The sequence below is a fragment of the Salvelinus namaycush genome, chromosome 34, assembly GCF_016432855.1.
Source record: "Salvelinus namaycush isolate Seneca chromosome 34, SaNama_1.0, whole genome shotgun sequence".
Taxonomy (NCBI): domain Eukaryota; kingdom Metazoa; phylum Chordata; class Actinopteri; order Salmoniformes; family Salmonidae; genus Salvelinus; species Salvelinus namaycush.
Window position 1 is genome coordinate 4,783,032 of NC_052340.1, and position 24,520 is coordinate 4,807,551.

Genomic DNA, 24,520 nt, shown 5'->3' on the forward strand with positions numbered 1-24,520 from the left:
GTTAGTAAGTTAGATTTGTTAAAAGGTTATTGGCAGGTGCCTCTGACCTCTAGAGCTTCTGACATATCGGCTTTTGTTACGCCTGATAACTTTGTACAATACACTGTGATGCCCTTTGGCATGTGTAATGCACCTGCTACTTTTCAGCGTCTAGTTAACATTGTGTTTGCAGATGTGCCAAATTGTACTGCATACCTTGATGATGTGGTGATACATTCGTCTACTTGGTCTGATCATCTCTCCACTTTGAAAAGTGTGTTTCAGCGGTTGGAGAATGCTTCTTTAACCCTCAATTTGGCCAAGTGTGAGTTTGGGAAGGCTACGGTGACTTACTTAGGGAAACAAGTGGGACGAGGTCAAGTGCGCCCAGTATCTGGCAAGGTGGAGGCAATTGTTGCTTTTCCTGCTCCCACGACTCGACGCCAGTTGCGCAGATTCCTAGGGATGGTAGGGTACTATCGTACATTCTGTAAGAATTTCTCGACGGTAGTAGCTCCCCTTTCATCTCTGCTTAGTCCCAAGGTACCATTTAGGTGGTCCAAGGACTGTAACCATGCTTTTGAGTCCGCTAAAGCGCTACTTTGTAGTGCCCCAGTGCTTGCCGCCCCCAACTTTGACAAACCTTTTAAGTTGGAGGTTGACGCTAGTATAGTGGGGGTGGGTGCGGTTCTCTTACAGGAAGATGAAGACGGAGTGGATCGGCCCGTCAGTTTCTTTTCCCGTAAGTTCAACTCGTGTCAGTCAAGGTACTCCACAATTGAACAAGAGACGCTAGCTTTATTGCTAGCCTTACAGTTCTTTGAAGTATATGTGGGATCCAGTGCCTTGCCTGTAATGGTCTTCACGGACCATAATCCTTTAGTGTTCTTAAAGCAAATGTACAATCAGAACCGCCGCCTTATGCGGTGGGCTCTGATTGTACAAGGATATAATGTACAGATAGCCTATGTGAAGGGATCAACGAATGTGGTTGCTGACGCTCTATCACGGGTTTACTAACTGGGGAAGCGTTGGGTTTTGTTATTACAAACTGTATGTTTGCAATTTTTGTGGTGGGCGTGTTACGTTCCCCAGTTTCTGTGTTCTGTTTTGTATTTGAGTGTGTGTGTTTCAGGAGATGGCTTCCTGAAATACTCCCCAACCAGCTGATTGGTCGACCCCAGGCTAATTGGTGATTGGAGCTGACCCCGCCCCCTCGTCAAGAAGCAGCTGACTAATTAACATTGCCACCTGAAGATATAAAAACCAGTGTTCTGTTCAGTAGAGAGGAGATTGGAGAGAGAGGAGAAGAGATGAGATCAGGAGAGAGATCAGAGGGAGATCAGAGGGAGATTGAATATTTAGGAGAGAGATTAGAGAGAGAGGAGAGAAATTAGAGATTAGAGGGAGATTGAATGTTTTGGAGAGATCATTAGAGAGAGAAGGAGAAGAGATCAGAGATAGAATTGAATATTTTGTATAGTGTTGGTTGTGTATCAGAAAGTGTTGGTATGTACTATATTAGTTGTTGTTGGTAGCAGCTTTGCTATGTCCTGTGTTTGTGAGTGTTTGTGAAATTGTTAATAATTATTCTGTTTCATTTGTTCCCAGGGGGGAAGGGGAAGGCACTTAGGGAGTGCTTAGGCAAGAGGCCCGAGGGCATACATATACCCGTAGTATATTCAATGTCTAGGCACACTAGGTAAGACCTGGGCGGACCACCCCCTGTATTTTGGTTAGGGCACCAGGTGGTGCTTAGTTAGGTAAGTTAAGTGGGTAGGCAGGTTAGATAGGAGAGGGGGAGCTTTGATATTTACTTTCTTTCCTTTGGTTCCGTCCAGCCCCTTTTCCCCATATTACCGTGTAGGAAATAAATCATAGTAACGGTAAATTCTGCCTTTGTCGTCCTTTCTCGCACCTGCAGTCCATACCTCTTGCACTTCACAGAGAGTTGAGTTGTAGCAGGGAGTTGCGTTCCCTCTTCTCAGAGGCGTGCGTAACAGATATGCTGTAAGAGCATTCGTCCTCAAACCACTGCAGTATAAGAATTGTAAAGGATATGTCCATGTTTCAACAGACGGACAGAGTACACTGAAGAACGGTGTGTAGAAGGGCAAAGGTGTTGCAATTGTGGTGGGAATCATGATCTTGAGTTCCTGGAGTGCCCTATAAGGGTAAAGGAGATTGAGGTGGCAAAAGATAGAGCGGTCAATCTAATCTCCTATGTGGAGGCGATTAAAACAATTAAGAAAACAAAAATGATGCTGGTGAAGATATAGTAGTGGATGCACCACAGCCTGTAGTAAATGTTTGCTTCCAGACAAAAGATACCCTGTTTGTTAAAAAATTAGATTTTTTGGGGGGTTCATTGCCACAGTTATACACTGTAAGGCACGAGTCTCAAAAAAGTCTAAGAAACTGGACATTATTATGGCTGCGGCCATCCTTGGGACTTAAGGATTTTACATCTGAAGACTTGCAAGGTGTACTGGCTCCGGAAGACCCGGCCTCCCAGGTTCCCCTTGAGCCTGTGTAGGGATCAGATCTATTTAAAATGTGTTTTTTAAAACGTTGTGGTTTTATTTATCGTTTTTTAGTAGTTTGTTCAGTTTTTTGGGAATCCTGTTTCTATCCCGAACAGTAGGTGGCGGGATGCACATTAAATTGTGTGATAGTCAATATACCATAGAACAACTCAGAGTGAGCTTCCGGTCTGAAAGGAGGTGTAACTGTGACGAGATGACTTCGGCTGCTATCGCTCAGCCGAACAATCTGGAGAAATAATTCAAGTGTGTGTTGGAGAACTACAAAAACAGGTATGCCAATACGTGCCTAAAATCAACTAAATTAATGATTGCATGTATTGTATTCATACAATCTTTCGTGTGCATTATTCCAACCACACATGGAGCCCCCCCATTGCTAGCTAACATTAGCTAAAAGGCTGGCTAGTTAACACGTTAGTGGGCCAGAAGTCATTGCGTTTAGTAGCTAGCAATTTGTGGCAAATTCAGGAAGCTAAAACCTATTTTCTGCAGACATGGTGTTTTAAGTCTCCAAAACAAATATTGCTTTACTAGTATACCTAGGTAACGTTAACTTGCTAGTGTGCTACTTTTGTACCTTTTGTGACGAAAACGGTGTTTACCATGTTGTTTTGGTCGCGCCACGGTGCGCTGTAGCGGCAGGGCTAATATAATTGGAAATGTCACATACTTTGTAAACAATAGGTGTAGACTAACAGTGAAATGCTTACTTACGGGCCCTTCCCAACAATTTAGAGAAATAATAACAGGAGGGATAAATACACAACGAGTAACGATAACGTGGCTATGTACACGGGGTACACGTACGGAGTCGATGTGGAAGTGTACGAGATGATCAAATCAAATGTTATTTGTCACATGCGCCGAATACAACAGGTGTAGACCTTACAGTGAAATGCTTACTTACAAGCCCTTAACCAACAATGCAGTTAAGAAAAAAATATTTAAAAAAATAAATTTTTAAAGTAATAACTAAATAAAGAGCAGCAGTAAAATAACAATAGCGAGGCTATATACAGGGGGTACCGCTTAGTCGATGTAATTGAGGTAATATATACGTGTGGGTAGAGTTAATCAAATGACTTATACATAGTTAATAGTAGAGTAACAGCAGTGTAAAGGAGGGTGGCGGGCAATGCAAGTAGTCTGGGTAGCCATTTGATTAGATGTTAAGTTGTCTTATGGCTTGGGGGTAGAAGCTGTTTAGAAGCCTCTTGGACCTAGACTTGGCACTCCGGTACCGCTATCTGTGCGGTAGCAGAGGGAACAGTCCATAAACTAGGGTAGCTGGAGTCTTTGACAATTTTTAGGGCCTTCCTCTGACACCGCCTGGTATAGAGTTCCTGGATGGCAGGAAGCTTGGTCCCAGTGATGTACTGGGCCGTACGCGCTAACCTCTGTTGCCGAGCAGTTGCCATACCAGGGAGTGATGCAACCAGTTAGGATGCTCTCAATGGTGCAGCTGTAGAACTTTTTGAGGATCTGAGGACCCATGCAAAATATTTTCAGTCTCCTACCACTGTTGTGTCATCGGCAAACTTAATGATGGTGTTGGGGTCGTGCCTGGCCGTGCAGTCATGAGTGAACAGGGAGTACAGGAGGGAACTGAGCAGAGAGAACCGTCTACGACTTGTCTGGCTGGAGTCGTTGTAAATTTTAGGGCCTTCCTCTGACACCGCCTGGTATAGAGGTCCTGAATGGTAGGGAGCTTGGCCCCAGTGATGTACTTGGCCGTATATACTACCCTCTGTAGCACCTTGCAGTCAGATGCCAAGCACTTTCCATACCATGCGGGCGGTCAAGATGCTCTCAATGGTGCAGCTGTAGAACTTTTTGAGGATATGTGGGCCCATGCCAAATCTATTCAGCCTCCTGAGTGGGAAAAGGAGTTGTTGTGCCTTCTTCACGACTGTGTTGGTGTGTGTGGACCATTGGTCATTCCGTGTAATTGTTCAGCAAACCATGACACCCACCATCTCAAATTTTTTCGGAAATTGTTTCTGTAGTTTAGAACAGATAAAATTAGCAGTCCTGAAACATTATGTTGTAATCTAATTTGATCTCTGAGAAATTAAGCTGATTGATTGAACCAAAATTGGCCCTTTTTTTAATTTATAGGATTCACATAATATTCAACAAGTATACTACCCAACATCCGATTAAGACCAAACTTCTTCCTACCATTAAGACATGAGGAATGTAATAAAAGTATCAAATTGAGAAATGAATTTTGATGGAGAAATGGGCTAGTGACTAAAATGTTGTGACAACCCTAATAAAATAATACAGTTAGAGAACATAACATTAGGTGTGCTTGTTCGCCTGGAATTGTCTAACTAATCCATTCCTTTCTTTAATGGGAAAAAACCCACGGGCCGTTTCCTGGACTCAAATTAAGCTTAAGAGAAGGACTAACTGAATTGCTTTCATGGATGACCGCAAAATGTATTTTCATCATGAGCAAAAGCTATTGGTTCTCTACCCAATGTTTCAAATAAAATGTTGTGATCCATGGGCTGGGTTTTACAAAAGCATCGCAGCACTAAGATAGTCTTTCGTTCATCGTTTTGATGTAATGAAGATGATCTTAGTGTTATGATGCTTTTGGGAAACACAAAATGGATAAAAGTTGCAGAACAGTGGCATCTAGTGGGAAAAACATGGAACTTTCTCACATTTATGGTAAATAATGCAAGTGACTGAAATGGCTCATTTCTCTGAACGGGGAAAAAATCTATCACCTGATTCGCATGGAATACATTACATAGTATGGAGAAGCATTACTCCAAGCAGCAGCTCCATACTACTTGTCAGACATGGAGAACTGATACTGTATATTGGTTGTTGCGGCGGGGGATCTATGGGTGGCTTTTGATACATTTTATTGGATTCCTGGTGTCTTACTCATTGTTAAGAAGAATTATGGTCCAAATCAGATGTCGGGTACTATATTTATTGAAGATGATATAAATCCTATAAATTAATGGCCAATTTCAAATAAAATTGTATTGGTTAGCAGATGTTATTGCGAGTGCTAATGCTTCTAGATCCGACAGTGCAGCAATATCTAACAATTCCACAACAAAACCTAATACACACAATCGAGTAAAGGAATGGGATAAGAATATTTAAGTATAAAATATATGGATGAGCAGTGACAGAGTGAACGATACATTATATACAGTTCAGTCGGAAATTTACATACACTTAGGTTGGAGTCATTAAACTTGTTTTTCAACCACTCTACAAATTTCTTGTTAACAAACTAGTTTTGGCAAATTGGTTAGGACATCTACTTTGTGCATGACACAAGTCATTTTTCCAACAATTGTTTACAGACAGATTATTTAAATTATAATTCACTGTATCACAATTCCACTGGGTCAGAAGTTTACATACACTAAGTTGACTGTGCCTTTAAACAGCTTGGAAAATTCCAGAAAATTATGTCATGGCTTTAGAAGCTTCAACAGCAAAGGACCTTGTGAAGATGCTTGAGTAAACGGGTACAAAAGTATCCTAATCCACAGTAAGACGAGTCCTATATCGACATAACCTGAAAGGCCGCTCAGCATAGAAAAAGCCACTGCTCCAAAACCGCCTTAAAAAAGCCAGACTACGGTTTGCAACTGCACATGGGGACAAAGATCATACTTTTTGGAGAAATGTCCTCTGGTCTGATGAAACAAAAATAGAACTGTTTGGCCATAATGACCATCGTTATATTTGGAGGAAAAGAGGGATGCTTGCAAGCCGAAGAACACCATCCTAGCCGTGAAGCACGGGGGTGGCAGCATCATGTTGTGGGGATGCTTTGTTGCAGGAGGGACTGGTGCACTTCACAAAATAAATGGCATCATGAGGCAGAAAAATTATGTGAATATATTGAAGCAACATCTCAAGACATCAGTCAGGAAGTTAAAGCTTGGTCACAAATTGGTCTTCCAAATGGGCAATGACCGCAAGCATACTTCCAAAGTTGTAGCAAAATGGCTTAAGGACAACCAAGTCAAGGTATTGGAGTGGCCATCACAAAGCCCTGACCTCAATCCTAGAAAATTTGTGGGAAGATCTGAAAAAGCTTGTACGAGCAAGGAAGCCTACAAACCTGACTCAGTTACACCAGCTCTGTCAGGAGGAATGGGCCAAAATTCACCTAACTTTTTGTGGGAAGCTTGTGGAAGGCTACCCGAAACGTTTGACCCAAGTTAAACAATTTAAAGGCAATGCTACCAAATACTAATTGAGTGTATGTAAACTTCTGACCCACTGGGAATGTGATGAAAGAACTAAAAGCTGAAATTAATCATTCTCTCCACTATTATTCTGACATTTCACATTCTTAAAATAACGTGGTGATCCTAACTGACCTAAGACAGGGCATTTTTTACTAGGATTAAATGTCAGGAATTGTGAAACTGAGTTTAAATGTATTTGGCTAAGGTGTATGTAAACTTCAGACTTCAACTCTAAGTATGAGATGATTAATGCGAGATATGTAAACATTCTTAGTGGCATTATTAAAGTGGCCAGTGATTTCAAGTCTGTATGTATGTGTTAGTGATAGCTTTTTAACAGTCTGATGGCCTTGAGATAGAAGCTGTTTTTCAATCTCTCTGTCCCAGCTTTGATGCACCGGTACTGACCTCGCCTTCTGGATGGAAGCGGGGTGAACAGGCAGTGACTCGGATAGTTATTGTCCTTCATCTTTTTTGCCTTCCTGTGACATTGGGTGTTGTAGGTGTCCTGGAGGGCAGGTAGTTTGCCCCCGGTGATGTGATTTGCAGACCGCAACACCCTCTGGAGAGCCGTTGTGGGCGGTGCAGTTGCCATACCAGGCGGTGACAGCCCGACAGGATGCTCTTGTGCACCTGTGAAAGTTTGTGAAAGTTAGTGAGTGTTTTCGGTGTCAAGGCAAAATCTGAGGTTGAAGAGGCGCTGTTGCTGTCTGTGTGCGTGGACCATTTCAGTTTGTCGGTGATATGTACACCGAGGAACTTAAAACTTTCCACCTTCTCCACTGCTGTCCCATCGATGTGGATAGGGGGGTGCTCCCTTTGCTTTTTCTTGAAGTCCACGATCATCTCTTTTGTTTTGCTGATATTGAGGTTATTTTCCTGTCACCACACTCCGAGGTCCCTCACCTCCTCCCTGTAGGCTGTCTCGTCGTTGTTGGTGATCAAGCCCACTACTGTTGTGTGCAAACTTGATGATTGAGTTGGAGGCGTGCATGGCCACGCAGTCACGGGTGAACAGGGAGTACAGGAGGGGGCTGAGAACTCACCCTTGTGGGGCCCCAGTGTTGAGGATCAGCGGAGTGGAGAAGTTTCCTACCTTCACCACCTGGGTGCAGCCCGTCAGGAAGTCCAGGACCCAGTTGCACAGGGCGGGGTCGAGACCCAGTGTCTCAAGCTTATTGATGAGTTTGCAGGGTACTATGGTGTTAAATGCTGAGTTGTAGTCAATGAACAGCATTCTTACATGGGTATTCCTCTTGTCCAGATGGGATAGGGCAGTGTGATGGTGACTGCATCGTCTGTGGACCTATTAAGCAAATTGAAGTGGGTCTAGGGTGAAAGGTAGGGTGGAGGTGATATGATCCTTGACTAGTCTCTCAACCCAGTTCATGATGATAGAAATGAGTGCTACGGGGCGATAGTCATTTAGTTCAGTTACCTTAGCTTTCTTGGGAACAGGAACAATGGTGGCCATCTTGAAGCATGTGGGAACAGCAGGCTGGGATAGGGATTGATTATGTCCGTAAACACACCAGCCAGCTTGTCTGCCTATGCTCCAAGGACGCGGCTAGGGATGCCGTCTGGGCCGGTAGCCTTGCGAGGGTTAACACGTTTAAATGTTTTACTCACATCGGCCACGGAGAATGAGAGGCCACAGTCTTTGGTATCAAGCCATGTCGATGGCACTGTATTGTCCTCAAAGTGCGCAAAGTTGTTTAATTCGTCTGGAAGCAAGACGTCGATGTCCGCGACAGGGCTGGTTTTCTTTTTGTAATCCGCGATTGTCTGTAGACCCTGCGACATACGTCTTGTGTTTGGGCTGTTGAATTGCGACTCCACTTTGTCTCTATACTGATTTTGCTTGTTTGATTGCCTTACGGAGGGAATTACTACACTGTTTGTATTCGGCCATATTTCCAGTCGCCTTGCCATGATTAAATGCGGTGGTACGTCCTTTCAGTTTAGCGTGAATGCTGCCATTAATCCACGGTTTCTGGTGAGGGATGGTTCACTCGGTGAGGGATGGTTTTAATAGTCAGTGGGTACAATATCTCCTATACACTTATAAACTCCCTCACCGAGTCAGCGTATACGTCAATGTTATTGTCTGAGGCTACCCGGAACATATCTCATTTCCATGAATCGTGAAACCATGAATCGTGGTTTCAACTGTACCGGGCAGACTGCGTGGGTGAGCGTTGTGAACAGAGTGCCCACATGGTCTGGTTATGGCATGGGCAGACACAAGCTAGGAACAATGTAAGTTTCAATGCACAGAGATATCGTGACGAGATCCTGAGGCCCATTGTCGTGCTATTCATCTGCCAACATCACCTCATGTTTCAGTATGATCATGCACGGCTTGGAATGCTCTGGATCGACAGCATGTTCCTTTTCCCGCCAATATCCAGCAACTTCGCACAGCCATTGAAGAGGAGTGGCACAACATTCCACAGGCCACAATCAACAGCCTGATCAATTATGCGAAGGAGATGCGTCACCCTGCCTGAGGCAAATGGTGGTCACACCAGATGCTGATTGGTTATCTGATCCACACCCCATACCTTTTTTTTTAAGGTATCTGTGACCAACAGATGTATCTGTATTCCTAGTCATGTGAAATCCATAGATTAGGGCCTAATGAATTTATTTAAATGGACTGATTTCCTTATATAAACTTTAACTCTGAAGTCTTTATTGCTGCGTTTTATATTTTTATTCGGTGTAATATGGTATTGGTTCTGTCCTGTCTCCTCACAGCCACCGTGCCCCGCCGCGCCCCCACACCCAGCGGAGCCGTCATGTGGCAGGAGGCCCGCAAACATGAGCGCAAGCTGCGCGGCATGATGGTGGACTACAAACGCCGCGGCGAGCGCCGGCGAGAGTACTACGAGAAGATCGTAAGTCGCCCCGGCGCGCTGTTTTGTTTTTGCTTTTCTTGTGCATAGCTCATTACACTGATCGTCCAGATCTGCACAACTTCATATAATCTGGTGTTTTAGTGCTGGGCTGGAACGAAAGCCTTCACAGCATGTAGCTCTCCAGGACCAGAGTTGGTGATTTTTACTGAATGACGATTCACCTGCTCTGGTCTCCTCCCCTGTCCTTCCTTTCACCCTTTCCTCTCCTCTACAGAAAAAGGACCCGGCTCAGTTCCTTCAGGTTCACGGCCGGGCCTATAAGATCCATCTGGACTCGGCCGTGGCGCTCGCCGCAGAAAGCCCCATCAACATGTGAGGAGAGAAACACGCATGAGTGCAAGACATGCATGTGCATACATGCCGCCGTGTCTTACTCTTACATACGCATGATATAATACTGCCACACAAATACTCTTTCTGCACATCACACACACCGCCTGAGAGTACTAATCAGGATGTTATGTTCTCTGTTGTTGCAGGATGCCCTGGCAGGGAGACGCCAACAACATGATTGACAGGTTTGACGTGAGGGCACACCTGGACTTCATACTCACCTACACCCCTCCGCTCCTCAACACAGCGTAAGTGTGACTGGGGTCTCTCCTTCAGACTTTCTACCTTATTACGCCACTCTAGTAAGATGTCCTCACTGAAATTGATTATAGTCATACACACACACACACACACACACACAGGTTGATTTGTTGCGGTTGTTTGATGAAATGTGATATGAAAGGTCAAATGTGTTATGTGGGACCACCACCGTTTTTCGTCAGACATATTGAAGTGTTCCGTTTGGGTTGCAGCACCCCAGAACAGGAGTCGGAGGAGAGGAAGTGCAACTACGAGCGTTTCAGAGGCCTAGTGCAGAACGACTTTGCCAGCAGTGAGTATCCGCCGCTGTTGGTAACGCCACGTCTCTTGTGCCTCCCTCCCAGTGGGTATATTGTGTTTCTCAGTGTTCTCTAACCTCCTGCTGTCCCTCTGCAGTCTCTGAGGAGCAGTGTTTGTACCAGATCCAAATGGACGAGCTCTATGGTGGCCTGCAGAGGCCAAATGAGGACGAGAAGAAAAAGTTAGTCCTGTCCCATCTTTTCACAATCTCCACATTCTCTATTTATGGCTTATCGAAGTATACTCGTATTTAGATTATTTGTATTGATTATGAATACCTTTTTTTGTTTAGGCTTGCCAAGGAGAAGGCCACCATTGGCTACACGTACGAGGACAGTACTGTTAAGAAGCCTGGGGAGGAAGAAGAGAAAGGGGAGGAGGATGACTCTGACAACAGCGAATCAGAGGAGGACGAGGGTATTCCAGACATTGGTGAGTTCCCGTACCTTCTTACCCACATACTGTAAGTATGAGTGGTTGGGTTGAATGGACATTGGGCTTGTTTGACATTGCAGCCGACTGACTGATCTAGAAGTGACGTTACGTCAAAAATAAATTATTATTTGTAGGTCAGTCGGTCACAATTTACCCATAATGCATCATGTTGACTGCAATGTTGAACAAGCCCAGAAAATGGACATGTATGTGGAATTTCGGATACCATTTTGTCTTGTGTGTGTGTGTGTTTCAGACGTAGAGGTGGACGTTGACGAGCTCAACACGGAGCAGGAGTTGGATCTGAACAAGATGGCCACTCCATATGGAATGGCAGAGGGAGATTTTGTCAGGTCAGTCTACCTGCTCCCATTTATCGGCTATGCGTTTCGCTACAATTGTATTCGTCGTCATTACATTATCGCTGCAAATGCCTGTCATAAAAATAAATGTCGCTCTTTTTTTTTTGCATTTTATGCTTCTAGTACATGACCAGTTCCTTTCGTAGTGTATTTGAACAAAGGTTAAGGAGTAAAAAGTCTGCTGTTATATACACTGTGTTAACTGGCTGACTGTTTGACAGGATGCTGAGGAAAGACAAGGATGAGCTGGAGGCCATTAAACATGCCAAGGCTCTGGAGGCAGAGAAGGCCATGTACTCGGTAAGAAAGAATCAGTGTGTGTGTGTTCCCGGTGTGTTGCTGTTATGTCAATGATTGTTGGTAGGCCTTTCCCCTGATGATGTCACTGACTGTGTGTGTGTGTGAGACACTCAGGGCCGTCGCTCTCGCAGACAGAGGAGGGAGTTTAGAGAGAAGAGACTGAAGGGCAGACAGATCAGCCCACCCAGGTAAACAGAAGTTTATACCAGGGTTGGGGTCAATTCCAGTCAATTCAGGAAGTACACAGAAATTCCAATTCTGTTTGTTGCTTTTGTCATTTGAATTTGGTTTGCTTTCTGAATTTACTTGGAATGGACAACCAACCCTGATTTTTGTACGATATGGGGTAACTCACCTCATCCACTACCAATGTGTAGCACACACATGGTACGAGACACACTGTCACACCTCTTTTAAACCCTTTCTCTGTTTATGATCTCCAGCTATGCCAGGAGAGACAGCCCAACATACGATCCCTACAAACGGTGAGCGGGAGGCCAACCATTTAACTTTCTGTTGAAGTTTTTCACTTTAAAAGTCCATCTAAATAGTATGTTTTGACTAGGAAAGTAATGGCACAGTCCTCCTTTTGTCAGTGCTAACAACTCAAGATGAACTGCTTGCTAGTGAGGTTTGAGGTCACCCTTTTAATCAGTAGAGAGAACACTGATGATTCTCCCTTGCCGGGCAGCGCGGTAGTTAGCTTAGTTGTTAGAGCTAGTTCGAATCCCCGAGCCGACTAGGTAGGAGCATCTGCCCTTTGCACATGATGCCGAAATGCATCATACTGTGACACTTTGTGTATTTTGAAAGTTCTATATCTTGAAAACGTGATTGCTGGCATGCAAGCCATTTTGGGACTGTATCAACGGTGGACTAGTGAAACAAATACCAAAACAGATTGTGAGTGGAATTTTCCTTTACCCCGTATTTAGTCCAGCATCGCCGTAAATAATGATCCCTGGCCTTGAGCCCCCCCCCCCCCCCCCCCCCCCCCCCCCCCCCCCCCCCCCCCCCCGGAGAGTGGGCTCAATTTCACACCACACACTTTTACAGGTTACACGCTTGTACATGTGTGAAACAGGACAAATATAAGCAGCCCTATTTTTATTTATTTGACCTCCTTCCTCTCTCCCTCAGGCCCCAGTCGGAGTCCAGTTCGGAGTCGCGGTCCCGCTCCCGTTCCCCGGGCCCAGAGAAGATCACCTTCATCACCAGCTTCGGAGGCAGTGACGAGGAGGCTGCCGCTGCAACTCAAGCTCCACCCCCTGTCCACACCCCCGCCAACTCGCTGCACCACCCCGCAGGTCATAGCAGGGGCTCCCGGTCGGTAGCTTTCCCCTTCTGCTTTCCATTGGTTGTTTACTCCTGTCAGTTATGTTGCTGTCCATTGACTACAGCTGTAGAGATTTGGGCTTTAGAGATTTGGTAGGTGAAGTGGAGCTCAGATTTAGGTTAGTAAGTTTGACCTGAACAGTTTACAATCCTAGTAGTGACATTTTAAAGATGTGTGTTAGTTTGTGCATCCCAAACAGCAAATTCTGCATGTTGTTCTTTATGGTAAATCAATTGGATAGGGTACTTCTTCACATTAAAAGCTGCCCTAGACAACTTAGTACCACTTTTAAAGGCACCATGAGGTAAGGGGTAAGGGAAAAAGTATATGGCATGTACGCCATGTGTCAATGTTCAGTATGGTTCACAAAGTAGCAATGCTTAAGTCCTGAGCTCTGGTCTACCTGTTGTGGTTACATGATTTTACAAAAAACGTGCAGCACTATCAGTCCTATGTAGATCAAAACCTGAAATAAAAATGAGTCCAAGCAGACATTAGGATTAGAGCAGCTAGTGGGTCGTTGCTAATACCTCAGTGTGTCTCTCTGTTCAGCAGACGCCGCTCTTCCTCCAGCCCTTCCTCCTCTTCCACCCACTCTTCCACTCATCGCTCCTCCTCTCATTCCTCCTCTCACTCACGCCGCGACAGACGCCGTGGAGGAGGGAGGGACAGACGACATTCCCGCTCCCGGTCGAGGCGGCGCTCCGACTCGCGGTCCCGGGGTAGAGGAGCCAACGGAGGAGGAAGAGGGGGGTCACGGAGGAGATACGACCGGACACAGTCCCGCTCCAATGACCGAGATGGAGACCGGGAGAGGGACAGGGAGCGAGACAGGGACGTGGGACGTCGCTTCGCAGCACGCAGACACACACGGTAAGGCAGCCTAGACCACCATATTTATTTATATGTTTTGGACCCCTTTTTCTCCCCAATTTTGTGATATCCAATTGGTAGTTAGTTCGGGGGTGTCCCGGTCACGGCCGGCTGCGACACAGCCTGGGATCGAACCCGGGTTTTGTAGTGGCGCCTCTAGCGCTGCGATGCAGTGCTTTAGACAGCTGCGCGTCTTGGGAGGCCCCTCCATATGACTTTTCTAACCTAAGTAAATCCTGAACGTAATGTCTCTTAAAAATCGATGTTTCGATGTTGTGCTGATCACATCTGTCTGCTCGACTTCCAGGTCCCGCTCTAACTCTCGGCAGGGGGACCGTGCCAGGCGGGGGGGTGGGGGGCGGACTTCAGGAGGCCATCAGAGGGGGGTCGGCAGCAGCAGTCCTAGCCCCTCCCAATCCCCCCAGCCCAGCTGCACCCCTTCCCCCTCACACAGAGGAGGCCCGCCCTCTGCCACTGCACTCTGTGACAAGCTGAGAAAGTGAGTCCACTGACACCTACATGCATAAACACACTAGAGATCCTTCACGGGTTCAAAAAAGTTGGATCCGTGCCGAAATAGACCTGGGGCTTTCCCACCCAGACCCAATATGCATAAATACAATTTTAAAATATAAAGACCTGTTCTAAAAGTACCCAAGAACAACTAGACCCGTTCCATATAGACCTGGTCGGATCCAGACCCGGTCCGACTTAAGGAATCAGACGAAAAGTCAATTTTACCCTACTTTATTAACCGGAGCTGATAAGCAAGGAGGAGAGTGGGGTGCCGCTGTAGCAGGGGCCGTGCTGTGCAAGGACTCTGAGTGTGTGAGCGAGTGACACAGGGAGGCGGGAGTGAAAGATGAGACGGCAACCAACCAAGCCAAAGGAAGGAGGGAGCGAGAGACCGGAGGGAGGGACTGCAACCAACCAAGCCGACTTGCGTTATAGTAGATAGCTGCCATAGCTAGGTTATTCATCATTCAATATGATTACAAATCAAATGTTATTTGTCAAATGCTTTGGAAACCAACAGGTGTAGCCTAACAGTGAAATGCCTACTTTACCTTCCATTGATTAGATATCTCCTCACTTTTACCACACATGGAGGCTCTATGACTGTAGCCTATTGCCGCTTTGACTTATGATTGGCCAGCAAGCTGCACGTGCCACTCTCGTGAAAGCAAGAGCAGCAGCATAAATTATTACATTTCTCTCTCTCTACTGCAGCAGTCGTCGTTCGGATCTGTACGCGTCATGTGCAAACTCAGTTAAAATGACACGTACCCGAGACCTGTGACAATCGGATCCGACCCAGACGCCGTGATATTTAGAATTCTGGGTCCCGGATTGGGTCTGGTAATCGGGTATAGGTAGATCGGCGAAGACCTCTAAAGCGCACACACACATTAATACTCACATATGTATATACACACACCCAGCCTCCCCCTCACATGCCGTTTAAAACAAACCGCAGCAATAAGTAGCTAATATTTGCCCTAGTCTGTCCCATGGAGGAGCTCTCTGATGGGAAATGGTGACATTTTCAGCCCTACTTTTCTTCCTCTTTCTCCCCCTCTCTCTTTCTCTCCCTCCAGGCCTGATACTCCGGGTGGTAAAGAGACGGGAGCTGCCAAAGTCAGTAAGAATTTGATCTAGCTGGGTTTATTGCAAAAGTCTACGCCTCCCTGACAGGCTGAGCTGGTTATCCATCAGGCCGGGGGACCCCCCCCCCCCTCAAAGGCCACTGTGCACACAGAGAATGGAAATCATATGAAATGTCTTTTGACTGCCCCTCTCTGTGGAGCTCCCGTTTTTAAATGGTGGCCTTACCTCCCCCCTGAATGTAGTGTAGAGTTAAACCCTTCTCAACTCAGTTTAGAGTGTGGTTACAGGGTTAGCCTGCCTCCAAAGGGCACAACCTACATTGCAGAGTGTTGTGACAGACTTTTTCTGGGTCTTCTTTCTCCTTATCCCTGAATGGACTGGTGTTCCCAGCACCCTTTCTGTCACTTATGTATCGGTCTATATTATGGATGTTGCGGTATTCTGCGGCGTCTGCTGAGCTATGCAGAGTGGTGCGGTCAGACCAGAGAAGGGAGTGTGTCCCTCAATCTCAATGCAGAGATGTTTCACTCTACAGACTCCCATTTTTAAAGCTCGCGCCCTAAGACTGAGGGGAAAGCACTGATGTCATTGTCAGAAGCTCTTAAATGGCTTCCTTGTCTCCTTTCCTTGTCTCCTCTCACCATTGATCTTGGGGCGGCAGGGTAGCCTAGTGGTTAGAGCGTTGGACTAGTAACCGAAAGGTTGCAATCCCCGAGCTGACAAGGTACAAATCTGTCGTTCTGCCCCTGAACAGGCAGTTAACCCACTGTTCCTAGGCTGTCATTGAAAATAAGAATTTGTTCTTAACTGACTTGCCTAGGTAAATAAAGGTAAAATAAAACAAATCTTAAGGGACTGGGTAAGTAAAAGCAAAGGAGTAGTGAAGGAAGCCATATAAGAGAATAGGGGGGGAGAGTAGTCTAGAGTCTGGGTGCGTTCCAATAGTCTTTAAGTGGCTTCCTCGTCTCCATTCTACCATCTGCACTGACGGTAAAGAACTAGACCGGTGAAGGCAATGCACATACTCTATTTTTTTACGTTACGTTTCAGAACAGCTAAAGTGAAGGAGACTCAGGAGAGGAGGCCATTTTAGGCTGTTAAGCACATCCCTGCTATGTAGTGAGGTCTGAGCTCTCAGGTGTATGCAGCTGTTGTGGACAGCAGAGCGGTGAGGGGGCCTGGGCTTGTCTGAGCAGGCAGGAGAAATACACCACCACGCCTCTCCACCCAGGACTAACAGCACACACTGTTACCTGCTACTTTCCCCTTAGAGACACACCACTAGACATGGCTAGTAACCGCTCCAGCACAGGGGATTCACAGGGAAAGGGATGTATCGGAGTTACTGTATAGAAGGAGAGCGATAGAGGAAGGGTCATTTAACTCAGTAGGTTGCCATGTTAGCCTGTAGTGTGTGTGTGCTTGTTTATCCTCAAGCTGAATTCCTACCTGGCCAGGGAGTGTCAGCAGGGAATGTACAGGGGAGGGGAGGGCCGCTGGCGCTACTTGTGACCAAAATTTGCCAGACTGTTCTTTCCCTGTTCGACTCTCTTACCCTTAGCTGTCCTCACAACATTCACACGTACGTACAAATGCATAAGACGCATACACTTAGAGTCTAGTTCCATGTAATGTGATCCTGTCCTGCTACAGTGTACAACAGCTGCAGGCAACGGGCACGGGGTTCGCCTCTCCTCCCCTTACGTAGCCGGCTCTTCCAGTCCAGCAGAGAACAGGACGTGACAAACGGCTCACGTGATTTACGACTGTATACCCCCATATGACTAACCGTGGCCTTACCAGCTGCTATATGAGGCAATGGTGGTCCAAAACGTACCCCTGTCCCCATAGTTCCACACACACCCTGCGCTCCTGCCCTGCGAGTGTGTGTGCTGATGCCTGCGTGTCTCTTACAGCCCAGGATGACCCCGCAGGAGAAGCTGAAGATACGCATGCAGAAGGCCCTCAACAGGCAGTGTGAGTAGACAAGACTGGACTCTGTTTGGTCCGTCTCACAGTTACAGCTAGTTTATACTGTGTTTGCATATACATATTCATCCTACCTCTGCTCTTTTTCTCCCACAGCCAAGGCGGATAAGAAAGCAGCCCAGGCGAAAGTCACTCAGCAGGAAAATAAGCGAGCGGTGCGTGGATTCGTGTTTGTGAACTGCTAGCCAGCCCCCCCCTCCCCCCTTATAGCATATTGTGTGACGTTTCCTCTAGAAACAGACAGTGTCCCCCTAAGACAGTCCTTTGATACATGTTGTCGTCTGCCATTGGCCCTCATGGCTGTGTTTACTTTACAGGAGCGCGAGGGAGAGCTCAGAGCCATGGCACGCAAGATCCGCATGAAGTAAGACCGTGTGTGTGTGTGTGTGTGATGCTGCATTGTGGTGCCGTATGACTCTGGTTAAACGGTGGTGTGTGTGTTCCAGGGAGCGTGAGCGTCGGGAGAAAGAGAGGGACGAGTGGGAGAGACAGTACGGACGACAAAGCCACTCGCCCTCCCCATCTAAATATAGTGAGTCCGGTGAGTCACCCCTTAACTGTTATCGTTGTTAAATCCTTGACGGGAAGTGTTCAATTGCAGACTTTTTGAAATGGGCGTGGAATTGGGATGCAGCTCATAAGCCTGTAACAGTGGCTCGGTACTAGTTGTCAAATCAAATTGTATTTGTCACACGTGCCGAATACAAAAGGTGTAGACTTTGCCGTGAATTGCTTACTTACAAGCCCTCTCCCAACAATGCCGAGTTAAAAGTAAGAATTTGCAAATTTCAACTTTTTTTGTCAATGTGTGTGACATTGGCTCAGTACTAGTTCTGAGTGTTGTCAGTTAACTTTCTGGCACGCTGTTGTGTTGGTCGTCATTCTTTCATCAGTGTGTCTGTCCTCTGTCTGTCCCTCAGGTCGTGACCACAGCTCATCCAGAAGGTATGTGAGCAACCACAAGAATCTCCACTGTTGAGGAAGGATGTTGACTCTGGCGCACGTTATCTCAATAGCGCATCATAGTCTCCGTCTGCGATCTGTCACAACTCTTTCTCGCACTGTGATGGGGAAGTTATGATCACTGAAGTTCATATTCCGTTTAGCGTGATTAACACAATGTCGAGCATATTTCTGTAACGCTCAAGATTTCCAGTGTTCTATTTGTGACACACGACAGACACACACTCTCACACTTTTATTCCTTTCTCCCCCCCCCCACACACACTCGTATTCAAATGTGTTCTCTCTCGCTCACACGCACCCACATTGGGACAAAGAGTTTGAATCAAAAGCCTGCATACTCTCACAGAGGGCTGTCAGTACTGATGTTAGGCTCTCTCATCCCTGGTCCTCCCTGGGGAGTGTGGGGCCGGCTGTGGTATTGGGTAGTGGGGGCCACTGTGAACCTGGAGTCTCGGGTACATCAGAAACAGATGAGGCTTAACACTGTCAGTCTCAATACGCTACAGCAGTTCTGCACTTAGACCATCCATGTGTGCTCGACAGACCAATGGTAGTTTAGTCAAATATGTTACAAGCTAGCAAGTACCAGCAAATACTGGAGGGCAACTGTTTACACCAGGAAGTATCCAAATATTTTAAAGAAAGTTATGTCTTGTGTAATAACTGGCTAGTCATGTCCAGTTTGACATACAGCATTATATATGGGGGTAATGAATATACTGTGGGGTCCAAATGTAGCACTGTGTCACCTGAGACTCACACTCTTTTCTCGAGTTTCCAGGAGGTCCCGTTCCCGGTCGAGGAGTCCATATTACCGCTACTAAACATCCCGATTGGACCCACTAACCCCCACAACCCTCCTCATCCCCCTCTGCCTACTCTTCCAGTGAAGAGATTTGAGAAAAGGAGAGAAGTGAGGGACAGTGTGCTGAATGGAAGAGAGACAACGAGAGTGAGGTGTAGAGATGGATGGGGAGAGGGAAATGGAAGAGCTGAATTGGAGGCCGGAGATTGAGATTTGGTAGTTATTGCATCTGGCCACATTTTAGTATCTCAGTAATTGTGCATACATATTATCTTCTTTATGATGGCCTTAACTAGCTTTTTCCCCATCTCTGGGTGCTCTTTCTATCTTTCCCCATGCCCCGTCCCCTCAATCTCTCGCTGAGAAGAGTATGTTGCCATCACTGAATAGCACATGAATAGGATGTAAAAGAATCGGATTAAAATGTTTACCTTCGTGTACATAGTTTTCTTCAATTACAAGTGAGTGAACATTGACGAAATCCTGAGGCGGTGTATAGCTCCATGTGAATATGAAAAATAATTGATCGCTAATGATTTGAATCTTTTTGTATGGCATGCCCCCAACCACTCACCCTGTGAATTGAGACTTGATTGTACTCTTCTGAGAAACAGATTGTCTTTTTTTTTTTTTTTTTAATGGTCAGTTATCAAACTGAGAAATCCAAATAAAATGCACAAAAGTATCTGATCTATTGGTTTTGTGTCTTTACTTGAACGTTCTCATCTCTCATACGTGCATTATAAATGTCCCCAGGTCATAACTGCAACACTTCACTAGTGAGGCTTTGCTGAGTCAAGAAGCTAAGTGTCTTGTCCAACACTTGATTAAATTTGTTTGGAGTTATAAATGCTTTTTTTTTTTTTTTTTTCAGGCAAGTCAGTTAAGAACAAATGCATATTTTCAATGACGGCCTAGGAACAGCCTTGTTCAGGGGCAGAACGACCTTGTCAGCTCGGGGATTTGAACTTGCAACCTTTTGGTTACTAGTCCAACGCTCTAACTACTAGGCTACCCTGCCGCTCTAAGATGCATTACTGTTTAGCATTTACAATTGTACAGTAATGCATTTGTCAATGGTTGCGCTTTAGCCTACTGGTAAGATCAACTCACTAAGTGATGAGTGTGAATGCTGACCCCTTATGTTGTCAACATTTATAGTCTACCCTACTTATAAGGTGAAGTTCTCGTTAAACAGGCCACTTTTAGCCACCCGGTGGCGCCAAACATCTTCGTGTAATGACCTACCTTCTACACACATTATTCAGCATGTGTTACATTGTTACAGCTAGCCATTTACAATGTTTCACAACATACTTTATAGCTATATTGTCTCCTAATCCGTCTGAATAATTTCCCAACCAAGATAGGCTAGCGCCTAGGCTGCTTAGTTTAACTTTGTAAAAGTTTAAGGTCAGTCCCATGTTTCCCCCTCCCCCTCCCCACTGTATTTTATGTGCCGTCTGGTGAGTAACAAAAGGAGAAACTAACAGACCGTTTACTTCGGTTTCGAAATCAGCCGGACAGCAAAACACCTGTCTTCAGCGACCTTGTTAAAGCCACTTCCGCCTCACCCACATCCTTAGCAAGCAGCTATAACCAGTAGACTGCATGTAGGCTAGGGGTGCAAGGGGGAAGTGGCTGTGCAGCTGTAAGTCCTATGGCTGCCTCCCATCATCCCATGTATTCTGCAACGTGCATTTTAATATAATTGCGTGAGATAGTTCCTGAAATAAACGGCCCACTAATATTGATTGCTTATACAAGCCAAACCAGTCTAGACTGTGATGACACTATCGCATGAGGATTCTGTGTGTGTATTATGTTTTGGGTTTTACTATCCTTGTGTGTGTTATGTTTTTGGTTTTACTATCCTTGTGGGTATTATTATGTTTTGGGTTTTACTATCCTTGTGGGGACCAGAAGTAAAACAAGGAACATTATGATAAGTGGACATTTTGCTGGTCCCCATAAGAAAAAAAGGCTATTAGGGTTAGAATTAGGGTTAGGGGAAAATATGATTTGGAATGGGAATCAATTGTTTGGTCCCCACAAGTGAGAGTAAAACAAGGTATGTGTGTGTGTGTAACATTGTGCAGAGGGCGGGGTCGGGGTCGGAGTAGTATAGTGGCGGGCGGCGCCTAACATGTTTCCCCTTCTTTCCTCCGCTGCGGGGCTGGTAGCCTGAACTTGAACACTGGCTGGTACACAGCGAGCCACGACCCGTCCGTGCCATTGAACTACCCAGTATTCTTATCAACTTGATCAATTAAGTTAGATTCCGATCAGGAGTGTGGATACACCGGACAAACCTTGCCTGGTGTAATCAAACAGAATGTCCAGACGCAAACAAGGCAGCCGACCGCAACACCTGAGTGCAATTCAAGGTAAACTGAGATGAGGCTATGGCCATAGTTTACTAATAAGAGGATGGCTATATGCATGTTATGTATTTCATATACGATGTATTCATGTTAAACTTCGCTTTTTGGGGGGGTTGTATCAGTCAGGCTTTGTGGGGTATGCGCACCTTGACATTAACTTTTATCAATGATTTAACTTTATCAAATATATTTTTCTAAAGAGCCGATTTATATATAGGCTACACTCAGCTGTGTAACGAATGAAGTTAAAATCAATTAAATGTGTTTATAAACTACACATAAAAGGTGGCTTTAAACATGGGTAATGCTTTTTAAAAATCTGGGTTCTTTACTGGCCTGTCTTTTTCCCCTAGTTTTTCTTTCTGTCTTGTCTGTGGGGGCTGTTTTGAATTATCTCATATTTTTGCTAACATGAACGCTTCCTTGTGGGGCAGACCGCGTGTTCTAGACACTGTATCCGTGTGACAAGGCGAGAGAGGAGAGGATATAGTCTGCCCTCACAACAACTCCACTGACCTCTACCACTTTATAGCCTTTTCGTCAAAATATATCCTAGATACCCCATACACTTGACTTGTGTATAGGCCTATGTAGGTTATCATAAATATAGTTTTATATCAAAATAACAGGCTCTGCTTAAACCACGGGTTCGTTGATGATATCGTGTTTCTTCCCCCGGTCACGGAGGGCAGACCTTTGACAAAAACACTGAAAAATGCTCTGAAACAACATATTTTTCTCTGTTCCCCCAACGAAGACCAGTAGAGCGTGCCTAGTTTGACCACAAGCCTTGACTCTTCAATGGTGTGCGTGCAACCGCGCCTAGCTTGTCTGCACAAACAGTGAGCAGCACTGAAACAGGAAAGGTTACATTTTTGAGTAACCACCGGTGAGCTACTCAGCGCGACTGTACTGTCTGTACCTGTCCTGTACTCGGCCTAGTCCGGGCAAGTGAATCCGGTCCAAGCTTTAAGGTGTGTACATGACCATATTTACTCACTCCCTGCCTCAACTCTCACAAGTGGATAAAAGATTGTTGAGGGCCAGTCCAACAACTCAAACCTGACCAACGGCAATTAACCGTCCTTGTCTTTGACTGTCTACTTGGGTCATATATGAGTCATGGGCATTTTTCTTTTGTAGCCTACATTTATGGCACTGATGAGAGACTGACATTGGAAACCAGACTACATCCCCGAGAGGCGCTTAAATCTAAAGCTCACATTTCATTTGAGTAATCTCCTGTTAGACTCAACTCTCTTGGTGATAAATGAGTCATTTGGCCTCAAACCCTGAGTGACTCTGAACATCTTCAAGTCATGGCCCCTCACTTTCTCGCTGATAAACGGGTCAGTTCCTTGCCTAGTTGTTGCTCTCACTTGAGTAGTTGATGATTGAGAATGTATTGACAGGTGTTTGTTTTTTAGGTTTTTTTCTCCCAGGCCTTGGGAATGGTATAATTAAAAATAGATATATTTCTACTCACAGCACCAATAGAGACAGGAAGCAATGTTGTCAGTGAAGACATACCACTATGCAGCCTGCCATCTCAGTGAAAGGAGCTGTCAAAGGGTTAGTTAGGGGGAAGTGGTCAGTATCAGCTGACCGGAATAGCCTGACTGCCTCTGTAGCCCTGGTGGAGCGTGTGGAGTGGAGTGGCTCAGCATCGAAAGTAGCGCTTTAAAAAAAAAAAAACAGGGATGGGTTGTTTTTCCTCCTGAAGGCCATATCAGCAGTTGCCCAATCTACATGGTGTCTGACCACCCACTGCCTCCCTGTTGCTGTAAGATCTTACATGATGGACAGAATATACAAGTTTCTATTTTCTTAAATGTTCCTCTTGACTCTCTTCATTTTCCTCTCTCTGTCTTCGCTGCCTTTCCCGTATCACTCCCCTGCCCTAATTTTATTTTACACTTTCCCCCTCTTCTTTCTCTGACTCTCCCTCACTTGTCTCTCATCTTCTCTCAGATGCCCCTGAGCCCTTGGACGCTGTCACTCCATCATTGGAGGAGAGGGGGTCCCTTCCCCGGGTCAGGGGTATTGAGGAGGGTCGTGACCTGCTGACCTGTGGGCAGTGCAGCCAGGCCTTCCCTCTCGCCCACATCCTGGCCTTCATCCAGCACAAACAGGGGGGCTGCCGCTCCCGGAATCACGCCCCCAACACCCACACCCCTCCCTCCCCAGCCAACCGGACACAGCGACGCGGTGATGTCACTCAGATAGAGGCTGGGTTCGTGGAGCTGAGGAGAGTGGCAGACACGTCTAGAGGGGAGGAGCATAGTGTGAAGGTGAAGATGGAGCCTAACAGAACAGGTGAGTGCCGGCAGGTCGCTAATTAGTGACTTTTTTGTTATGTTGTTTTCTCCCCCCCCCCACTTCTAACAACTGTCCCCCCTAGTCCAGCTCATTAGCTGGGCGTTGCTGTGCTGAGGAGGCCTCTGTGAGTTAGCGACGCGCTGGGTAATTGTGTGGAAAGGATAGGCAGCAGTGTTTTGAGGCCCCAGGGGGCCCCTGAGGGCTCCAGTGCACCTGAGCTCCCCTCCATCTCCTTGACTCTGTCTCTCTCAGGTGAAGTGGCCAGGTAAACACGTAGGGCAAGGCACTGTGCTCTCTGGCCACGCAATAACATGGCTTGCACACACTTGAGGACTGGCTGTGCTAAGCTGAGAGGTGACACCATCTCATTGTCACAACAGGCTGCGGTGTGGTCGTACTTCGTTACGACATGTTTAAAAGGATAATGTCACCATCGTTCTGATGTGTTTTGCATGGCTTCTCAGTGCAGGTGTGTGGTGTCCATCAGATGGGCATCCCAATCTGCATTTTGATAGTAAATAGTTGAGTGATACTTCCTTTCTAATCAGTCTCTTTCTCCCTTGTC

The 24,520-nt window shown here is 46.0% G+C and overlaps 1 protein-coding gene across 4 annotated transcripts; it reads left to right on the forward strand.

Annotated features, from left to right (window-relative positions):
• Positions 1-2,692: 2,692 nt before the first annotated feature.
• LOC120028274 (CLK4-associating serine/arginine rich protein-like) lies at positions 2,693-19,942 on the forward strand. 4 transcript variants are annotated; one of them, XM_038973450.1, is made up of 22 exons: positions 2,699-2,795; positions 9,110-9,340; positions 9,524-9,663; positions 9,899-9,996; positions 10,164-10,265; positions 10,491-10,570; positions 10,675-10,759; positions 10,871-11,010; positions 11,270-11,366; positions 11,597-11,675; positions 11,790-11,863; positions 12,119-12,160; positions 12,816-13,001; positions 13,564-13,884; positions 14,192-14,383; positions 15,483-15,522; positions 17,409-17,469; positions 17,578-17,636; positions 17,799-17,845; positions 17,928-18,022; positions 18,402-18,426; positions 19,229-19,942. In XM_038973450.1, exons 3-22 carry the CDS (start codon positions 9,565-9,567, stop codon positions 19,269-19,271), a joined length of 1,965 nt encoding a protein of 654 aa, XP_038829378.1. In that variant the 5' UTR covers positions 2,699-2,795; positions 9,110-9,340; positions 9,524-9,564; the 3' UTR covers positions 19,272-19,942. The 4 variants fall into 4 exon arrangements, 3 of the variants coding, with proteins under 3 accessions (XP_038829377.1, XP_038829379.1, XP_038829378.1); XM_038973449.1 differs by lacking the exon at positions 9,110-9,340 and having other exon boundaries at positions 2,693-2,795; XM_038973451.1 differs by lacking the exon at positions 9,110-9,340 and having other exon boundaries at positions 2,693-2,795; positions 13,567-13,884.
• The last annotated feature ends 4,578 nt before the right edge of the window (positions 19,943-24,520 follow it).